The sequence below is a fragment of the Stenella coeruleoalba genome (genome assembly GCF_951394435.1).
Source record: "Stenella coeruleoalba genome assembly, chromosome: 18".
Classification (NCBI taxonomy): Eukaryota; Metazoa; Chordata; class Mammalia; order Artiodactyla; family Delphinidae; genus Stenella; species Stenella coeruleoalba.
This window is the reverse complement of record NC_137164.1, coordinates 74,774,361-74,795,703: the sequence shown is the minus strand read 5'-3', so window position 1 is coordinate 74,795,703 and position 21,343 is coordinate 74,774,361. Positions and strand designations below refer to the sequence as shown.

General features: G+C 39.5%; 1 protein-coding gene across 1 annotated transcript in view; it reads right to left on the bottom strand.

Annotated features, from left to right (window-relative positions):
- Positions 1-21,343, bottom strand: part of MYO16 (myosin XVI) — a 641,507-nt gene that overhangs the window by 9,764 nt on the left and 610,400 nt on the right. The window contains exon 37 of the mRNA XM_079902787.1: positions 9,362-9,447. Coding sequence (XP_079758913.1) covers positions 9,362-9,447 — 86 coding nt within the window. The remainder of the gene's footprint in view (positions 1-9,361; positions 9,448-21,343) is intronic.

Genomic DNA, 21,343 nt, shown 5'->3' with positions numbered 1-21,343 from the left:
AAAAGCATTAAAAAATGAAATTTGAAAATCAGTCTATAAAACCGAAGTTTACCTAAATAGATCCCAATGACATGGCTTAAAATGAAATTTGATTCAAAAAGTCTCTGATTAAAGGGTTGTGTATCTTTAGAAAAAAAAATCAAGAAAATGATCTGAGAGCAAAACAGCATTTCTGGTTTAGGCAGAAGAGAGTTGATCCCTCTTAATTCAGAAATAGTCATTTAGACAGCAATCCAATTAAGTTCTTTCTTGCTATTTTGTCTCCTTTTTCGCCTACGGGTTAAAAAAGGGAAAATATCCCTTAAAAGGAACAGGTTCTATTGGAAACAAGAGTATATCTGGACAACAGGCAGTGAGGGAAGGAAGAGAGGATTTTAATTTTTTCACCTTATCTGTGCAAGTTGATTTCTTTAAAAAAAATTAACCACCGTCCTTTATTTTTATAATAAGTAATATTATATTGGAGCACATTTAATATAATTTAAATGGACAGCTATTTGCATTTTGAGCTGATTTTAAGTCCATAGCTAAGAATAAAAATCGAATCTGATGAGTGGATGCATGTTTCTTCCTACCGATGGAAAGTTATAAAATAGAAATTCATGATTGTGCATCACACGACAATTAATTTGTGACATTTCAGGATATGGATTTTGTATGAGTTCTGGTCTCTTACCTCAATTCACTTAAAAACATGGCAGTACCAGTATTAGTGACTAGAAGATTGTAGCAAAAACTAATAGCATATATTTAGAGTACATTTATAGTAATGACATATTACATTAATGGGTTCAAATACAGAGAATACATGGAAAATATAAATCTATTATAACGGAAACATAGAAAGTAAGAGTATTACAATTCCTTTAAAAGTATTTTTCTTGGGATTATATGGGAGGCTCACTGCAAATACCAGGAGGTATTATTAAGGACAAATAATCTACTAGATTTTCTGTCTCTAAAGAATAAGTCTGTTTATAAAATTTGCTTGTTCAAAAATCTTCAATGCTGCTGCCTTGCTCTAGCCTAAAGAGTCAAGTCCACACACCTTAGCATGTTACAGAAAACCCTGTATTTTCTGACCACACTAATTATTCCAGCTTCATCATCACTCACCCTCACATAGACTCTATACGTCAATTCAATCAGATGTACCCAGAACACACTCTGTAATTCTATTTATCTTCTCTGTAACAGTCCCAGTTTGTATGCCCAGATACAGAAAGCTCTAAGGTTTCCAGAGCCCATTTCAAGCATCACCTTCATGATCTTGTTTCATATTCTTAAAGCATTGTCACAGGTTATTCTAGTAAAATCTCATAACCATGTGAAATAAGCAGGTTAAGGATTATTAGCCTCTTTTCATAGATGCTGAAATTCATCTTTAAAGCCCAAACTCACTTGGCTAGTCAGTGGTAGAGTCTGGATTCAAACCCAAGTACATTGAGTTTAGTCGACCTTCTTAATCACGTTGACTTCCAAGAAGTTTTTCTTGTCTGCTAATCAATGAACACATGTGCTTTCAATGATTATGAGACAGAAAGCGCCGTGATGGGGTCCATGGGACTGAGAATCACGCGGTATGACCTGCTCCCTCAAGAGGCTTTCATCTGAGTATGAGCAACAGGACATAAAAACGTAAAGAGTCAGATGAACAAACAAGCTTAAACAGGACGTCAGCACAAAAACTTCATGAGGAAGCACAGCATTAACTGATTAATAAATTACAGACGCAATGACTGTTGTTGGGATACAGAGGAGACATGACGCATTTCAAAGTCAGTATGGCCAAGAGATTTCTGTTGGGCTGTGGGATTTGTTTTGGACTAAAAGGATGAGTCGGACACACAAAGAAGAAAGGCAACTTGGGTCGAGTGGGATAAGGAATGGTGTCCACACTTTTGTTCACGTCTACATCGACAATGACCGAAAAACAAAAGAGAGAGAAAACACTGTGCCATGTGGTATACAACTTGAGAGTTAGCTTTGAACTAGTCATGCAGATGTGAATAAGTCAGAAAGGAGATAAGATATAGGTATGAAAGTGAGGAAAGCAAGGGTCACGACCATGGCAGATAAGCACTCCACAGCCTCCAGAGGATGGAGGGTCCAAGTCCAAGGATACTTAACCTCACTGTCCAAATGGCCAGTATCTTCACTTGCATTGCTGTGTAGGGCACAGTTTACCTGTTAACTTATTCATTCCTCAAAATACTTATTTCCGGAAACAATCACAATCTGTGTTATGGTATTAAATATAATTAAATAAGAATGAGGAAAACCACTTCGTGAAACTGAATGCTAATAAAACTATGAGCCCAATCCAGATGGATTTTAAGAATCAACTATATTTAAGAAAGGGGCATAGTTTAGCATGGGGGAAACATCTTCTCTGTCCTCAACCTTGAGTCTCCTCTGAAGTTTAGTTACCAGTTAGAGCCACCTGCTTGAGAATGAGAGATAAGAGAGGCAATTCCTTCTAATCATTAAATGCACAAATAGGTCCTAAGAGTATTAGACCATTTCTTCAGGATGCCCAGTTTATTATAGGAGTCTCACTTTATCCCTGAGTAAAATAAATTCTATTGATTTGGAGGGATTTCTGTGTGACCAGTTGTTAAGAATTACAAGCTTTGCTTTTACATATTTATGACTCGGTGGGAGCACCAGTGATCATCATTTTGTATTAAAATGTCTGATAAGCAACATTCCAATAATCCTATCATCAGAAGACATGAACAGGCATGATTTTTACCACCTTAAAGAATAAAGATGGCTAAATAATAATGGAAGCTAAACTTAGTGAATTAAGGACTATAAATAATGCTCAGTAGCAACCCCTGAAACATTAGGCCAAATAAATGAGAAAGGGTAGCAGTTTACATTACCCAAGATGCTGTAACAGGCAAACCACAAATACCAGTGGATTGACACAAAATCCACCCATTTTAGCCTTGTTCATGTTAAGGCTAAAATGGGTGTTTCTGATCAGTGGATGGATGACCTCCACGTTGTCACAGTTGTACTCTGCATCTTCCTGGGTCTTGGAGTATTGTGTATCCAGCTTTCGGATGGGAAAGGGCATAAAGCATTCACAGTCCAAGGGAGGTTTGCATGGGCCAAGGCTGGAGGGAGCTCACATCAGTACTCCTGCTCCATTGGCTGTATCTCAGTCACATGACCACTCCCAATCACAAGCATGCTGGGAAACGTAGTCTAGCTAGGCACTTCCAAAGAAATGGATTTGGTGGGCACTGTGTCTGCCAGGGGTGGTGCCTAGGGGTCAATGACTGTGTCTTTAAGACACAGTCATTGCAAAGCATGCGGGTACAAACGCTAGAGAAAATAGAGAAAGGAAAAGAGATGTCAGGAAGCATTAGAAAGGAAAATAGACAAGATTCTGCCAAAGTAGGCAACATACAAGAGCAGATCTTTTTAATCAAGACTCCTTTCCCAAAATAGATATTAAAAATCACCTGCAAGTGTATACAATTAATTTAAATCCACTTGGGCTTCCAAATCTAGGCTTTTTATGTCATTGACTTTATGACACTTCTCCCAATATCATAGTTCATCTGTTTTAGAACCTATTTCTGACTCTGTCAGAAATGACAGTTTCAAATAATAGTGTAATCATAGAAATCAGAGAAAAATCAGGTCTTAGAGGTCTACTAAGGTCATAAAATACATTCCTTTACCAAGGTTGGCTAGATTACATTTCAGCACCATGGAAAACTTTCTGTTCCTTTAGCCTAAATTTTTCTTTCAAAGTTGTCAGGCCCCATTAATGTACAGAGTAGTACACTTAATAAGTCAGAAACTCTGGGGCCCAGGTTCCCAGGTATCAATCTTCCAGTTCTCTGTATCTGGAGCAGGAACAGAGCTATTTGTCTTATATTTTCCACTTATAAAAAAGGCAAACCTGGTTAACGGTTTTGAAGAAAGACAAGGTAATACAGTCATAACTGGGATTGTACATTTAGCCTCTTGCTGTCGTTTATAATTAAAAGTTCCCTTTTTCTAGAATTAACACTTATAGCTAATGGTAATTTCTACTGCTCTTCAAGGAGACATCTAGCCATACTGCAGAATGGAGTTACTCCATTCCAGCCACGCTGGCCATCTTGCGATCCAGGCCGGCTCCTGTCCAGGGTCTTTGCTCCTTCCCCACCTGGAGTGCTCCCCTGACCTCAGCCTGCAGAGATATCACAAGACCCTTCTCCTTTTTAAAAACATAGTCACCATGTATACTTCAACAAAACAAACAAACAAAAAACACATAGTCACAATTCTGCGTTCTCGTTCCTTTCATATTTCTTAAAATTGATTTTTCCTCATTGATAATAGTCATTGTCGTCACTGGAAAAACATTCTGCATTTAAATACATTTAGGATACGCATACGGTGCAATTCTATGAAGGAAAAAATACAAACTATAGGATTTGTCTGTGTTATTTTCCAAGCTTCTATATATCTATACAGGACATGTCCCTTTCCTGTTGAAAACACGGCCATTTAACTCTTAACCATAAAATTAATTTACTGCCTTCATTGCTTGCCCATAATATGGAAGTCACGAGTGGTGCATACTGATTTCCCGAAACCTCAGCTGTGGGAAGAGCTTTCTATGATAGATCTCCTTCGGTTTGTAGCTTACAAGTGAAATACACGTATTTCCTTTGGAAATGGTTATCTAATTTCTATTCCCCATCATGTGTTTTAGAATTACCCCCTTAACGTTAAAGGAAAAGTGTCTACATTTTGTTATTTTATCTAACACACTGTTTCTTTTCCATGCCACAATATAGTTCAAGCAGTCCATGTGACAAATAAAATGAACACAGAAAGAAGGCATTGGGTTTACTGAGTGCTCTGCAAACTCTTCATTTCTTTGATATGTGACATTACAAAAAGGCTCCTTTGATGGTTCAGTAAAACAAACCACAGAACAATTCGCTTCTTGGTGTGGATCGACTGCATATTGATTCTGTTAGGGCTTTCACTGGCGGCTGTGACGGAAGGGAGTAGATATTTATTAAGCTCTCAGGCCCTGGATTGCCACTATTTTATCAGAAACCATCCATGATTTCTTACATTGAATATTTGAATATTACAGATATGAAGAACAACTTTTAGTGCTCTTTTAAAAAGCCAAAGAATATTTTAAAAAGTTTGGCAAGAGATACAATAAATGGCCACAACGAAGATCGAAGATTGTAAACCACACGATATTACTGGGCAGAACAGATAGATGAGAGGAATAGAATGTCAGGAAGTGAAACCTGGTAAAGTTAAAATGAGAATGTAAATACAAATTAACTATGCTCAAGTAAAAAGTAATCTCATTTTTCAATGTCAAGTGTGGACCCCTAAACAGATGTGTAAATAGCGATTTTATGCCGAGGGCAAGCACTGAGCGCTTTATTTCATCCATCCTCTCTGCTGCCCTCCTGCCTTCCGGCCTGCCCTCTTCTGCTCTGCTCAGGCTTTCGCTCTATTTATAATCTGTGGGCTCCCTGTGTCAGGTTACCTGGCCCCCTGAGTCAGCATTGCAGTCTCAGCACAAACACGAACAGGTCCCTCTAGGCTGGTGGGCGTGTTCTCAGTATTTCATTCAGTGCTGAGTCTCTTCTCCCCGCTGACTTACCTCTAAGGGACTGCATCATGCCAAATGGTATAAACTTAAAAAACGATGATTTCACATGTTACAAAATGGCAAGTAGATAAATGGCATGGTATTTTTATAAACACTGTCTAATTCAAAAACCAACATGAAGTGGCTTCCTCAACCTCTGCGATTCCAGTGTTGAGAACTGGGAAATGCCACAAAGCCCCCCTTCAGGACTAGGATGTGGGATTCCACGATGTCACACCTTCACTGCTGGTTTACCTGCGCCCTGGGGTGCAGAAGGACATGAATAGTTCGCCGCGGTTCACGGCCTGGACCTACCAAGCCTTCTACATAAGGAGCATAAATGATCACAGCCACATACTCGATCCGGCTAGTGTCTCAGCTTCTACTAGTTCCAAATATTTTAAGCAAAATTGATTTTTACTACTTTTACATAAAGTCCTTACAGTTTGCAAATTGATTTTAAAAATACGATGGAATAGAACATAAACTACATTTTCTATATTCTGTACCTTGAGAGAAGAAGCTATTTATGGAGGTGCTACACCTATTAGAAAATTGTTTACATCTACATTAAGAATAATGCACACTCTATGTAAAACTTGAAAGATGAATGGATAAAGAAGATGTGGTACATGTATACAATGGAATACTACTCAACCACGAAAAAGAACAAAATAATGCCATCTGCAGCAGCATGGATGCAACTAGAGATGATCATACTGGGTGAAGTAAGCCAGAAAGGGAAAGACAAACACCATATGATATCACTTCTATGTGGAATCTAAACTATGGCACAAGTGAACCTATCTACAAAACAGAAAGAGACTCACAGATATAGAAAACAGACTTGCCGTGGCCAGTGGGGAGGGGCGGAGGGAGAGGGGGATGGACTGGGAGTTTGGGGTTAGTTAGTAGATGCAAACTATTACATTTAGAATGAATAAACAACAAGGTCCTACTGTATGGCACAGGGAACTATATTCAATATCCTGTGATAAACCACAATGGAAAAGAAAATAAAAAAGGAGTGTATATATATGTATAGCTGAGTCACTTTGCCGTACAGCAGAAATTAGCATAACATTGTAAATCAACTATACTTCAATTTAAAAATATAGAGAATAAAAAATAAAATTAAAAAAAACCCTTTGATATGAAGTAACTTTTATAGATAATAACAATAAAATCAGATTAGTGTGTCAGTCAAAATTCTTCTTTGCAAGCAACAGAAACTAACTCTAACAGGTAGAAGATTTATTGGAAAGCAAAATAATTGGACGTGAAGTTAAGGACAGGTTTGGCACATGGGCTGCACCCAAGGCGAACGCGGTGACCGGCGGTCACAGACACAGGCTAACATCTTTGGCCACTGGAGGGAACCACTGTGGCCAGATGACACCCCCATGGCGACATCTATCCTCATCCCTTCCATCGTATGTCTCTCAACTCATAACCCATGGTGGATAGACAGAGCCCATCCCACATGCATTTATCCAGCTCTCAAAGGAAGGGAGGAAGGTGAAATCTCTCTCCTTATATTATCATGGTGGTAGGCCAGAAACTTAAATATGTGGCCGGCAGCTAAGAATACAAACCACAAATGTCCACTACAGTTACTTAAGATTTTCACCTTGACCAAAACTTCTTTAAATTTTATGTAAAAGTTGGATGACTCCTCCATTGCTTTTAATGTCATGGTAAGCTCACTTTCAGAAACAAGACATAGGATCTTGACATCCATTCAAACTGTGGACACTGCATTTTCCCTATGACCTCTGGCAAATTACTAAATCTATTTCTTGTTTTCTTTATCTACAGTAACACCCAGACATTTTATCTTCCTTAAAGGGATTTCATTAAAATCACTGATGATGCTAATTAAAACATAGACATCCTCAAATAGGAATTCAATTTTTAGTCAACATTTAATTTTATTGCTACATGCCCAATCAGTTCAGGGCTGATTTTATAGAATTCTTATTTAGTAGCCTTACTAGAAAGTCTAGAATTCAATATGCCTGTATGTGTCCATATTTCCTATATAAATGTCATACAAGAAGCATTTATGCTGAGAGATGTGTGGCCATTCAAGGCATAGTTCCACATAACTGTTATAGGTCCCCAACACTGACACGTGTGTCCTGCCAGGAGAATGCCCACACCAGGCATGGAAGAAAATGAGCCTGGTTTTCCATTTCCTTGAAAATATGCCCTGTGAGATAACTGGAGATTGTTTGCATTTGAAAACAAGCCCTTATTGAAAACTGGGAATGGAAAATTATTCCCGGTGGTCTTTCCCATCTCTCTTTGCATCTTAGCCAAATCCATGAAAGATCAGAGGGAAAGTTCCAGAGATGCCTATTTTATGCACCTTCTTTCAAAATTAACCCTTTTCTCTATGAACCCTGGAAAGGCTGTATCTATCACTGCGCTCTAACGTATAGGAGACGGTCCTATAATAAAAATCAAGCCAATGTTCTCTACAAGCAGGTTCTCCCGTGAATTATCATAGATAAAGCAGCTGTAATGCTTACAAGGTAAAGTAAATGCATCTCTAAGGAACAGAGGGGAGATTAGGACAATCTATTATTGCAAGCAATCAGCATTTTTTTTTCTATTTCAATGCCTATATATCAGCGTAAGTGATTTCAGCATATTGTCTACTGTAAGATTTATTTTTAAGATTAAATTATTGATTTTTCCCACTAGCTCATCAGTGTTATTTTAAAAATCTCAGCTGATAAGATAACTGTGCCTATATAATGTCAAATGTTCAGATGAAAAAAGATCTTTGGCTGGATAATTGGTTTCATGAAAACATCTGAATACTTGACTGAGTTTTTAAACGATTTTAATGTAGATATTTGACAAAGCAAAAGTTGTGCTGTAACTTCATAAAAAATAATCTTGCTGCTAAAGCAATAATCTTTAATATATTGATAAAAAAATCTTTGATACATTGCTGGTTGTGTACCACCTTCAAAGCAAAGTCATATTTTTTGAAGATACTTATTGAAGGCAGTATTTTAAAACTCAACATAAAAAGGACACTACACTATTGATATGAATCCTTTATTCTTTCTACAAACACCAGAGTTTATTTTAAAGTGACGATCCTCTTTATTTTGGCAAAATTTTTGAGGCCAAACACATTGCGCATACACGTGAAATTACTGAAGCACATCAGAACAGTTTTGTGAACTGCAATCTCATTTTGATTTTGCAGTGTTCTGATCATATGATAGTTTACAAATGAATTTGGATTACATGGAATTTGAGGTGGAAACTGAGAGATAATGGCCATGAAACCACAGGGACTTCAAGCATTTTCTCTCCATGTTGTCCTCACTTACAGCCTTCCTATTTCAGCTGAGGTCCAATGCAGGAAATGCTAATGCTATTCAGCAGATGCAATATACCCTTCACCTGACAGTGACTTTAAAATGCCACTACATGAATTATGTCAGAACAGTTCATATGAAACCATCTATTAATTTTTATTTGTTTTGAATGTTCTTCTGTTTTTGAAACCAGCAGAAAATAGAGAGCAGTCACCTGATACAAAGGGAAAGAGAATGTTGAGGTGAAGAAACTTACAGCAGAGTTGAAAAGAACTGTGTTCCCTAGTCCAATAAGAACAAACACTCTTGGTCACACCTTCGTGAATCTCTTGTAGGCATTTAACATCAATTACCACAGCAAAGGTAAGCATTGAGGGGTCATTACCTGAGTGGTGTGACTCTCTCTATGTCTCTGAAGGGAGGAGGTCCCACTCCCAGACAACCTGGAGAATCCATCGTCTTCAGGTAAACCTATGGAGGTCAACACAAAATAGCCGTTAAGTTGTGTGTTCTTTCCCCAAACAAAGTAAGTCGTGTACTTACTGAACAAATTAAAATGGTGACATTTCACGGATTGAAATGAAGGTCCGTAAACACTCATTGAAAAATAAATTTCCCAAGGCAGCATGGTAATACCAGGTATTGCTGGAGTTCCATCTAATCAAAGAGGAAATGTACTGACAAAAAAAGCTGAAATGATCACGAAGAAATATGTCATAATAACACAGACGTGGGCAAAGAAGTACTGGAGGGGAGAAGGAAAACTTTTCTAGAGGCTGCAAATAGTCTGATGAAAGACTGATGGGGAAAGAGAAGCCTGTGGGCAACGAAGGGTAAATGGGTCCCTGGGGTGACAGTTTGCTTCCCATTTGTGGGGTAGCAGGGTGGCTGAGAAGGGATGGAAGACAGATAAGATAAGACACCATCAGGTCTACGTGTCAGATGAATTGTATTGACTATCGTTCATTCTACACCCAAAGGAAAGGAGGAGATTGGGTGAAATTCCACGCAGAAAAGGTCAGGGTAGCTGCCCGATCACAACAGACCAATACATAACCAACCCTATAGGCTCAGTGGCGGGTCTGAGGCAACTTATATCTCCCACGATACAGAAGTGCCCTCGAGGCTCCAACAGGTTATAGTAATTATCCCTCGTGACCCAAGCAGGGTTTTCCATCGTCAGCCTGGCTGACGTTTTGGGCTGTGTAATTCTCTGCTGGGGGTCTGTCCTTTGCATCTCCTACTCAGTTGTGGCAACCGAAAATGTCCCCAGACATTGCCAGATATCCCCCGGAAGGCAAAATCATCCCTGGCTGAGAAGCACTCTGAGAGAGGGATCAATCAGGTGACTTACTGATAAAAATGAATGGACTAAAGAGTAACAACTGTCCAATGAAAGTTCAACCTAGACAACTTTAGATTCTGAAGTGATTGCTCCTCTCATCTGAAATCGTAATTAACCAGTATGGTATAACGGATTAAACATGTACAGGATTCCTGATTTAAACATCATTAGAAAACCACTCATAGTTTTCCAGTTAGAGAGTTAGTTCTGCAGAGAAGTCCACGTCATCCTGTTAACACATAAGAAGTCATCCCAGTTGATCTTGATATATATACAAATACCTTGGCATGGAAGGGTTAGTTCATTGAGACTGGGCGGGAGAGAGCCAGTATCTAGGAAGTGATAGACATACGGATGGGTGGTCATGGGGGGACTGGGTCTTGGTCAAAAGTAATAGCAATGTCTAAAGTTGCCCAGGGGAATACTGTATCGAGACCCGGGTAGCAGGTGTGGGGAAGGGTCCAATCAAGCAGTGAGTGTTAGAGTGATCGGAATCAATACAGAGGAAGGGTGGGTGGAAATCCAAGATCACACACAGGTTGGCGTTCCAGGCAACTCGATAAGCATAGTCACAATAAAATGTATGTCCAGGTAGCAGGGCAAAGCTAAGAGTTTGGGATTCATGGGAGACGGGGATGAAGGGCCCATTGACAAGCAAGACAAATGTCTGCTGCTAGAGAATCTGGTTCACTGGACGTCTTACAGAGACTAGGAACCTGGGGAAGGAGAAGAGTGCTGTGATCCGTTTTTTAAAACGAAATGATCAATTAGAAGATTGCTCGCTGAATCCGAACAGAGAGTCAGCTTAGTGCAGATCCAAACTCAGAGCCAAGTCATTAGCATGAACTGCTCTACACAGTGTCAACTAAATAAAGTTAGGGAATATCTAGGTCACCCTCCGAACAAGGCGCTGGGAAACGCGCCAAGACTCAAGAAAAGGTCTGCCTCCGAGATCTCAAATCTTCACGGTAATGCTTCTTAAGCAGAATACACAACAGAATGACTTAAGGGTTCCACAGGGCACAGGTGGTGTTGAGATGGATCTGGAGAAAGCAGGGATTCACTCTGGGTGAGGGATTAGAGGAAGAGTGACGGTGGAGATGCCAAAGGCTGTGGACCTTCCAGGATGGGGAGGATTTTGAAAGGTGAGCGAGGTTGAGGAAGGTCAGCCTGGCCAAGGGAACGGAAGCGCTGAAGCATCGTAACATGGAACACGAGATGTCTCCACGTCCTGGGGGTGGCCTGTAAGATGGCCGAAGTAGGGGACCTGGAGGGTGTAGTCCAGAAATTAAAGGCGTCACCTAACACTTCACAGAATCTGGCGATATTTGAAGGCAATGGGTAGCACTGTAGATTTCTGAGAAGGGCTGTGGCACCAGGGTACCGAAGTGGTAGGTGCAAAGGCATCTCTTACCTGTCGACTAAAGAAGGGTCAGGACAGATAGAGTCAGTGTCGGGGGTGGGGATGGAAGGTTGGGTGGTGACAGAGAGAGAGTGACAGAGAAGAAAGGGGCACTGGAGAAATTCTGGGAATGTCATTTCCTCTTGGTGATGCAGGAGGTGAGGGGGCTCCAGGGGAAGATGACTCTGGGGCAGCACTGACCCTGAAGGTCATAGCAGGGAGGTGAGAAAGCCCGGTTATGGCGAATACGCATGGGAGTGTGAACCCGGAGGCGCAAAGAAATAGCTGGAAGCACTGAAGGTGCAAAGGAGATTAGAAAAGGCAGGGTTTCTTTTCTTGGCCAACAAAACCTTTTATTTTGTTGCCATATTAGAAGCAGTACTTTTTAAAGGCAAATGATCTAAAAATGGCACCAAAGACACACGCCATGAAGGAAAAGAAAATGTATCAATACTTCTATTCGAACCTTAAAAATAAATATACTTTAAAAATATCAAAAAAGTAAATTGCAAATTAAAAAAGAACAACATAGAACATTTAAATACACCAAATAAAAGGCTCTATTATTCTTAAAACATCCTACAAGTCAAAATAAAGGACCTACTTTCATATTTTAAAATATGGGCAAAGGCTCTGTTCAGAAAATGAGAGACTTTAAGTGCACTAACTAATAAGTTTATTTTCATTAAGTATTCCAAGAAGTGACATAAAACTACAATAATTAACCCATCTTATCTATCAAGACAACAAATATCTCAAGACTTTATTACAGAAATTTCGTACATATAAAAGCAAAGGGAATATGGAGTGAAACTCCATGGACCCATCACCAAGCTTCAGGATTTTCAGTGTTTCAGTCTTGTTTCATCTACTTCTCATTATCCTTTTAAAAAATTACAGAAATTATATTATTTCACCTGTAAATTCTTGAACACGTGTCCCTCATGTAGCCAAGGGACATTGTTACACAGAGGCATCAGAAGAACCCCAGAGCCTTGGGGTAGAGAATCCCACTGTGCTTTCCCACGGGGTTGAAGACCCCTGATTGGTGCTGGTGGCACATTCAAGGTTCATCTGAAGCCCCTGATTTGTTGACTTCCATCGGAAGTGGGGTGTCCATCACAGAACCATTTCTCACACATACTTATAAACCTGCTCTAGTTCTCTCAGGGCACAGCCCTCTCCCAGACCAGACTCTGGGGCAATAATTCCCAGCAAACACAGTTCTACGCCCCTCCTTCCGTGTACTCTTTCTGCGGCAGCAACAGTGTGCTTCCCTTCCCTTGAACTCTACCCACATACCCCGACTTCCATTCATGCCAGAGGCTCCGAATCATAATGTCTGAACACCAGTGTAGACCATCAAAATGACCTGCGTGTTTGACTATACACACGTGGGTACTTGGGTCTATGTGTAAACGAGTTATAAGGCATTGATTCTAGACCTGTGTGGTCTTGGAGGAATTAATTCACTGCCTTATACCTCATCTATGTCATGTACATAATTCTAGTTTTTATTGGATAAATCCTCAGGGATCTTCTAGCTCTAAAATATCGAAGACTTTTATGGTATCTGTGTATAGGTAATATTTCTTGAGAGCTAATTTTAGCTAGCATCATCGTACTGATGCTAAATCCTCATAACAATCCCACAGGGCAGGTCCTTTGATTGTCCCCATTTTTAAGCTGAGAAAACTGAGAATCGGAGAGGTTAAGTCATTTTCTCAGGGTCATGGAGTTAGCGTGCATCAGCCCTGGGTCCGAGCCCAGGCGGAGAGGAGCCGCGCGACACCGCTAGGAAATGGCAGAGTCAGCAGTTCCATCCGCCATTTTCAACCCGACTTCTCAACTACAGTGGAGGACACTGAATTAAATGAAGTCCAAATTAGAAATTATTCAATATGACTTCAAAGTATCTTTAATGAAACGGAGGAGTGGAGCAGGGCTTTCTGAATGCCTGAGGAGCTTGCTTTCTTGACAAACCTACGTTCTGCTGCTCAAAATAGATAATTGCACCAGATTCTAGATTGTCAAGTGAAGACTTGCTTCCCCTGGTGGTTTGGCTCTGAATCAGAAAGCAGTACGAATTCCAAAGAATCTATACAGTTCCTATAAAAAAGATGAGGTTGTAAAACCTATATTTGAATACATTTCATGGATTCTAACCAAGGGCTCCTTCGCTAGGGGTCTGGATCTTTCCTGAGCATGAGTGGAAAAAGCCATTCTCCAAAGTTCCCAGAGTCGATGTGGTTTGGTTCAATAGCACTAGGTTCAATGTGGCCTTGGAGTCTATAAGAATGCAGAGCTTCCGGTCTGGTAAATGGCCTCACCCAGTACTTTATCACCATAGATTATCCTTACAATGCACCGAGGATAAGCACAGCACAAATAAAGAAAGACAAGCTTCAGAGAATGGTAAATGGAAAATCAAATGTAATGACTGTATTCTTTAATTGTCTTTTTTTTTTTTTTGTGCGGTAAGCGGGCCTCTCACTGCTGTGGCCTCTCCCCCCGCGGAGCACAGGCTCCGGACGCGCAGGCCCAGCGGCCATGGCCCACGGGCCCAGCCGCTCCGCGGCATGCGGGACCCTCCCAGACCGGGGCACGAACCCGCGCCCCCTGCATCGGCAGGCGGACCCCCAACCACTGCGCCACCAGAGAAGCCCCTTTAATTGTCATTTTTTCTGAGGCCCAGCCATAAAATGTGTAGTCATCACGCAGCAAGAAAGAAAATCATACTGAACATAAAAATGGCCTGGATAGAATCTGTCATATCCTTATTTCCCCACTAAACATCTTTAGATTCACAATATTTTGTTTGCTATAACTACAACGTTCTAGCACTAAAAACTGTTCTCTAATCTAATGATAAATAACCACAAGTCCAGGGAATAATTAAATATACAAAAAAAGATCTAAGTCTGTGTTCGCATCAGTAAAAGGATGGCAATTAAAGTAAGTGATAGCTATAATTACCCACACATAACTATATTTCAGCAAATGAACAAACAGATAATTATTTCTGGGAAGCAGAGGTAGCACGCAGATACTGGCATTCCAGAGAAATCGTCTCCTTGAAAATAACACTACTTCTGATTCAATGAAAACTTCAAGTTATTTTAAACATTTATTCCCATCTCGTGCCTTTATTTAGTAAGCATATTGACTATACGCTGTGACTTGGGAACCAGTACGACTAACCGATTTGAGTTATAATGACCATGTATATATCATGTGCTGTACATATATAACATCTGATCAGTTTTTAGCATACCGACCAGGAGAGGTTTTCTGACTCTGGTCCCGGCATAGGACTTACTGGTTCTTATGAAATAGGCAACATGATTCCTATCAGTAAATGCTGTTACTGAGTGCCTGCCTGAATACCCAGAGCATTGTGCCGGTATTTTAATAGTTATGGGAAGGTTTCAGGAGCCCAGAAGCTCATGGTGTCCTCACAGGTAAATCAAAATAAACATGTCGTGTTGCTTTGAAAGACTGAAATCCCAATTGAAATAATTTTCCTTTTGTGCACATAACTCGAGATTTTCAAGTGATCTTCAATGAACAACAACGCAGAGCTAGCTCTATTTTAAAATCTGGTCTCTATGAGCATTTAAGGGATAACGTGTAAATCTCTGTTTCAGGGTTTGAACATACGCTATCAGTTACATACTGAAGTTTTGAAGCCTGATATTCCTAAATATTGAATTTTATATGATTAATTTCAGGCAACATATTCCACAAAAATTTCCATTTGGTCTAGAGGGTTTTTTGGTTTGTTCTGTTGGTTTTGGGGTTTATTTTGATTTTTAGAGTAAGACTCAGAGTTTTTTGTGTTAAGTTTTCTAGGACCATTTACCAAGCCATAGCTTTTGGCTTTTGACTCAAAACACAGACAAATTAAATATTTTGGTAAAGGGGAGTGCCTATTTTCTCTTTCCTTGTGGTAGAATAAGATCACCCAAGGTGAGCTAGGGAGGATGGCGGGGAGTAAAAATTTAATAAAAATGAAAGGATATATGTTACCTTTTTAAATGTTTTTGCATTCAGTTTTGATCATCCAATACATTTTAAATTCCCTTTTTGTTTAGCAGCTATCATTAAATACTCCAAAATTGGAAATAAAAAATGAATTAATTACCTTCTTACTAGATATATGCAACCTTCGTGAAATATTCTCTTATCACATACTTGTTGACTTACTGCTATCACTCAAATTCCATTGTTATTATTTTAAGAATATTGAATTTCAGTATAAGGGTATACAACGTTTTTGTTATCCTTTTTGTAAAGGGTTATCATCAGAGATTTCAGAAAGCAATGGTTTTAAAAGAAAGATCATATCTCCATATTTCCATCTAAACACACACACACACATAAATCTGAACGTGACACATTAACATGGAAAGTTTTACAAAATGTCTATTTTAATCAAGTTGGAGTAATCCATCATAAACACTCAGTTTTATTTTAAGGATAGAAAATCAGGAGGTAATTCTAACATGCAACAAATAGGGCTGGGTTATTTTAAATCATGTTCGTCCTATCTGATGAGATGCTATGCATCCTGTACAATTAACGGCCAACTGTAAGCAATGCAGACCTGCGTTTGTTGACCTAGAGATAGACCACGTGAGATTTCTAAGGGAAAAAAGCAGATTGTTAAAACCACATGTACAGTATAACTCAAGCTTTATAAAAACAAAACCAAACATCTTATATAAACACACACATATACTTGTATGAAAAAAACCAGAATTCTACACAGTGGAATATTAGACACGTTTTGGGTATTTCTGGGGAATACAAGGAATGGTAGGTTTTACTCATTGTTTATTCTTTCCTGTATTTTCCAAATTGTCACATAAAACATGTACAGCTTTTGTAGCCTGCATAAAATTAAAACGCCAGATGAATAGTAATATGTTGTTGAAGAAGAGAGGAGAAAACTTAGGAAAGACCCATGCTCTGGGAACCTGGGAACCGGTACGTCTGTCTGTTCTTGGTAACTGCAGCTCCTTTCCCTAGAAATCTTTACCGCAGGTCTAAAAATCCTTCTGTATCTTCCCAGTGTCATTTCCTCCCATCGTACCAAAAAGCCTCTGTCTTACGAGCCAAATACTTCCAACCAATCGTTACATGGAATCCCTGCTTAATATGGGGGGAGGGAAAGCATTCAGAAACACTTTGGGGCTTTTTCTCTGTGTGTGTGTGATGAAAACAATCCTTTTCCTGCGTGCCAACAGAACACTCCCGCATTACCCTGGGGTCCTTGATGCTAAGCTTGAACAAGCCCTGCCCTAATCATCTATCCACCCCATGACTCCTTCCAAGTAAAGCGCGACTTGTGATGAGAATCGCCTGGCTAGATCTTCCCCAAGACCCATTCGCCCCCTCCTGCTGGGCAGCTCAGCAATGAACATTCTTGGGACAGCAATGAACATCCTTGGGTCAGCAATGAACATCCTTGGGCGAGCAACGTGCTCAGATGAAAAACTACATCCCCCGACCTTACTTGGACCTGGAGGGAAGCCAGAGATAGGATGGTGAAGCCAGAATCTCTTGACGGCCATGGAGTACCACCATCCTGCCTACCTAACAGCCATTCTGAAATACCCTCCCTCCCTCTTTCTCTCCCATTTTTTTTAAAAGTGAGGAACTGTAACTACCACACAAGTCAAGAAAGAGAACATTGTCTGTTACCCAGAAGCTCCCAACATTCTCTCTCAAATCGGTATTGGCTCTTTCTCCTCCGAATGAAATCCCTGCCCTAAGCTTCCTGGTGATCCTTTCACAAAGCTCCGCCTCCCGGTCAGCCAGTTCTGAAATTCTATAGAGTCTGTAGTAGGATCACGTGGCGGTTTTAATGTGCATTTCTCTAATTACGAATAAAGTTGGACTTCATTAAAATTGTTGACATGCCTTTTCATTTGTCCTTTCTGTTTTTCTGTTCAGTAGTTTTTGTTTGTTTTTAAGTAAACTCTGAATATGGCCCTTTGTTGGTTAAATGTGTTGAAAATATTTTATCCCATGACACACATATACATATATATATGTGTGTGTGTATATATATATATATTTTTTTTTTTCCTTTACGGTTAGCACTTTTTTGTATCCTGTTTAATTTGTTTAAGAAGTCCTTTCTTTTCCCATCTCTGAGGTTAAAAAATTATTATTCTATATTTTCTTCTATAAAATTTATTTTACATTTGACGTTTAGATCTAAAATCTACCAGGGATTGTGTGTGTATAGTGTAAGGTAGGGGTCAAGTTTCATTTCTGTTCCTCACATGGACTGCAATTGATTATTCTTCCTCCAATGCCAATTCTGTCATAAATTAAGTGGTTATTTATGCAAGCTGGGAGAGGTTTCTGCTTTAATTTTTTTTCTTCTCCTTCTTCATTCTTATTCTCTGGAAGAGTCTGTATAACAGTGGAATTATTTCATCCTTAGAATTTTGAGAGAACTTACCAGAAAAATCATTTGGGCCTAGAGTTTTCCTTGTAGGAAAGTATTCATTTACAAACACAATAATTTAACATTTACATTACTATTTAGCTCTCCTATTTCTTTTCTCTATTTTGGGTTAGTTGTAATTTTTTTGGAGAAAAGTATTCATCTAAATTCACAAATTTATTTTGCCATAAAGCTGTTTATAATATAATCATTATCATTTTTTTAATTTCTGGAAGATCTGTGGTGGGTCCCCTTTTTCATCCCAGAATTGGCTACTTGTGTCCACTTTATTTCTCTATCACCCTTGAAAGAGAATTCTCAATTTTATTAATGCTTCAAAGATTTTTTTTTCAAAGAATTAACATTTGACTTTGTTGCTTATTTTATATTTCAGTAACTTAGGTTCTTGTCTTTCTTGAATCTATTGATTACTCAGCAATGTAATTTTTAACTTCCAAACAGAACTGTTGTTGTTTTTAATATGTGCACGCTATATCTTTTCCTTTTCTATCCCTTCACATTTAAATTTTCAGCATCCTCATGTATTACATGTTTTCAGAAACTTTAAGCTTCAAAATATTGTATTAATTGATTTTTAATGTGAACTTACACTAAATAAGAGTCTTAAAGTTTAATGGAATTCAATTGAGTTTAAATTACTTTCATGTATGCTTTTCTGTCTACCATCTGAGACTTTTCAATTTGTCGTACCTTGAAGATATTCCTATTCTACCCCTTTTGCTATCTTCTAGGTTGATTGACTTTTTATTGTTCTATTTTACTCTAATAGTTTGGAAATTATACACCTCTCTACTGTTCTTTCAGTGGTTACCTTTGAAATTATAACCTGTTAATGTGATTTATCAGTGTATAATAGTAAATATTATTTTTACCCCCTCCTACCTTTACTTAGTTCTTTATTGTTCATTTTTCCTTCTTTTACCTGAGCATTCTGGGTCTGCCCATGTTTAATTCTTTCAGTTTTTGCTTTGTTTTGTTTTGATAAGATATCCTTAACTCCCTTCGTTCTTACAGAAATATTTTACTGTTTGTAAAATTCTAGATCGGCAGTTACTTTATTTGAGCATGTTAAATATGTTATTTCCTTGTCTTTGGACTTCCACTGCTTCTTTAAAGGTAATTTGTCTTTTTTTTTCCTTTTTAACCTCTGGCTGCCTTTAAGATTCATGCTTGCTTACCAGTGTCTCACTACGATACGCCTAGGAGTATTGTTCTTTGTATTTATTCTACTCAGGCTTTTTTTTCTTTAAACAAAAGTGACATTTACAGAAAGAGAGATTCACCTTTATTCTACGCACCTGCCTATAAATTTATAGGAACACACTCATTCCTGTTTGTCAATACCACCACATGCCCCTCTGTGGTCTGCTGTGGTCTGAATGTTTGTGTCCCCCTAAAACTCATATGTTGAAGCCCTACCCCCCAGTGCAGTGGTGTTAGGAGGTGGAGCCCTTGGGAGGTGATTAGGTCATGTGGTGGAGGCTCCATGAATGGGATTAGTGCCCTTAAAACAGGGACCCCGGAGAGCTAGCTCCTTCCTTCCACCACGTGAGGGCAAGCAGGAAGCTGGCAATCTGCAACCTGCAAGAGGGCTGTCATCGGTGTTGGCACCCTGACCTTGGACTCTAGCCTCCAGAACTGTGGCCAACACATCACTGTTACACAGCCTGTGTACCGGCCTGTAACATTTTGTTACACAGCCCAGCCCTGGCCACTGCACCCAGCCTCTGGTAACCACTCATCTCTTACTGTCCCTGTAGTTTGCCTTTTCCCAAATGTCATATAAATGCAATCATACTTAGAGTCTTTTGATTCTTTTTTCACTCAGTGCAATGCATTTGTGATGCACCCATTTTGTCGTGTGTAATAATGGTTCCTCCTTTTTTATTGCAGAGTTGATCCATGCACTGGTCAGCCTGTGAAATGCTCCTGATGGGCCCACCCAGAGGCACTCACACCTCATGTAACCTCTTCCCACGATTCGACTGGACATATGGCCTGAATCCAACAAGCCGGATGAGGTTGGAGTGCTGGCTGTCCCCTCCAAGAGCAGCCGTGCAGTGGGCGTGGCTTCCATCCTGGGTGCTCTTCCTTGCTTTCCCATGGACCGCTTGCTCTGGGGGAAGCCAGCCGCCCTGTTGTGAGGCCTCCCTTGTGGAGATGCTCCTGTGAGTGATGTTGAAATCAGACCATCTTTCCAACCAGCCTCAAGATGACTACAGTTTTGACTGATAGCTGATCGCTTCCTCATGAGGGACCCTGAACCAAAGGCACTCAGCTCAGCTGCACCCAGATTCCTGACCCACAGAAACGACAAAACAACAGCCTCTAAGTTCTGGAGGGTAATTTTTACACAGCAATTAATAACGAATACAGTCCAGTCACCAACTGAAGGACAATTCATTTATTTCCAGTTTTAGGTGATTATGAATAAAGGTAGGATACACATTTGCATACAGGTGTTTATATGGACGCTGTTTTCATTTCTCTTCGGTAAACACCCAGGAGGGGGGCTGCTGGGTCATATGGAAAGGGTATGTTTATGAGAAACTGCCAACTTAAACCTGCTTCTTAGTGCTTTCATCAGTGTTGGAGAATTCTCTCCCATTTCTCACCAGATCTTTTGCCCACAGAGGAGAATTCTCTCCCATTTCTCACCACATCTTTTCTCTTGCCCACAGACTCTCTCTCCTTTCCCCAGAATTCCAAAAACAGTTCTCAGCATATCCTTCAGGTCTCTAAACTACGTTACTGGAATATAGGTTCTAAACCATTTTCTGGAATTTCCACTCTTCTGCTTCTTTGCGTTTCATTCTTGATATTTTCTGACTTGTCTTCCACTTCCCTAGGATTTTTTTTAATGGCTGTGTCTAATTGACTTTAACCTCATCCTCTATTGTACTTAGTTTTATGACTGCATTTTTCAATTTCAGAATTTCCATTTGACACGTTTTCATGGTTTCTGATTTCTGCTGAGATTCTCATTCTTTTATCTCCTTAGGCCTAGTAAACATACTTATTTTAAAGTATATGGTTTTGAACTCCAATCTTTTGAACCCCCATGGATAATACACTGCAATGGATTGCTATTTCTGCTTGTAATTTTCATCTGCTTTTGTGTCCTCATGTGTCTGGTTCT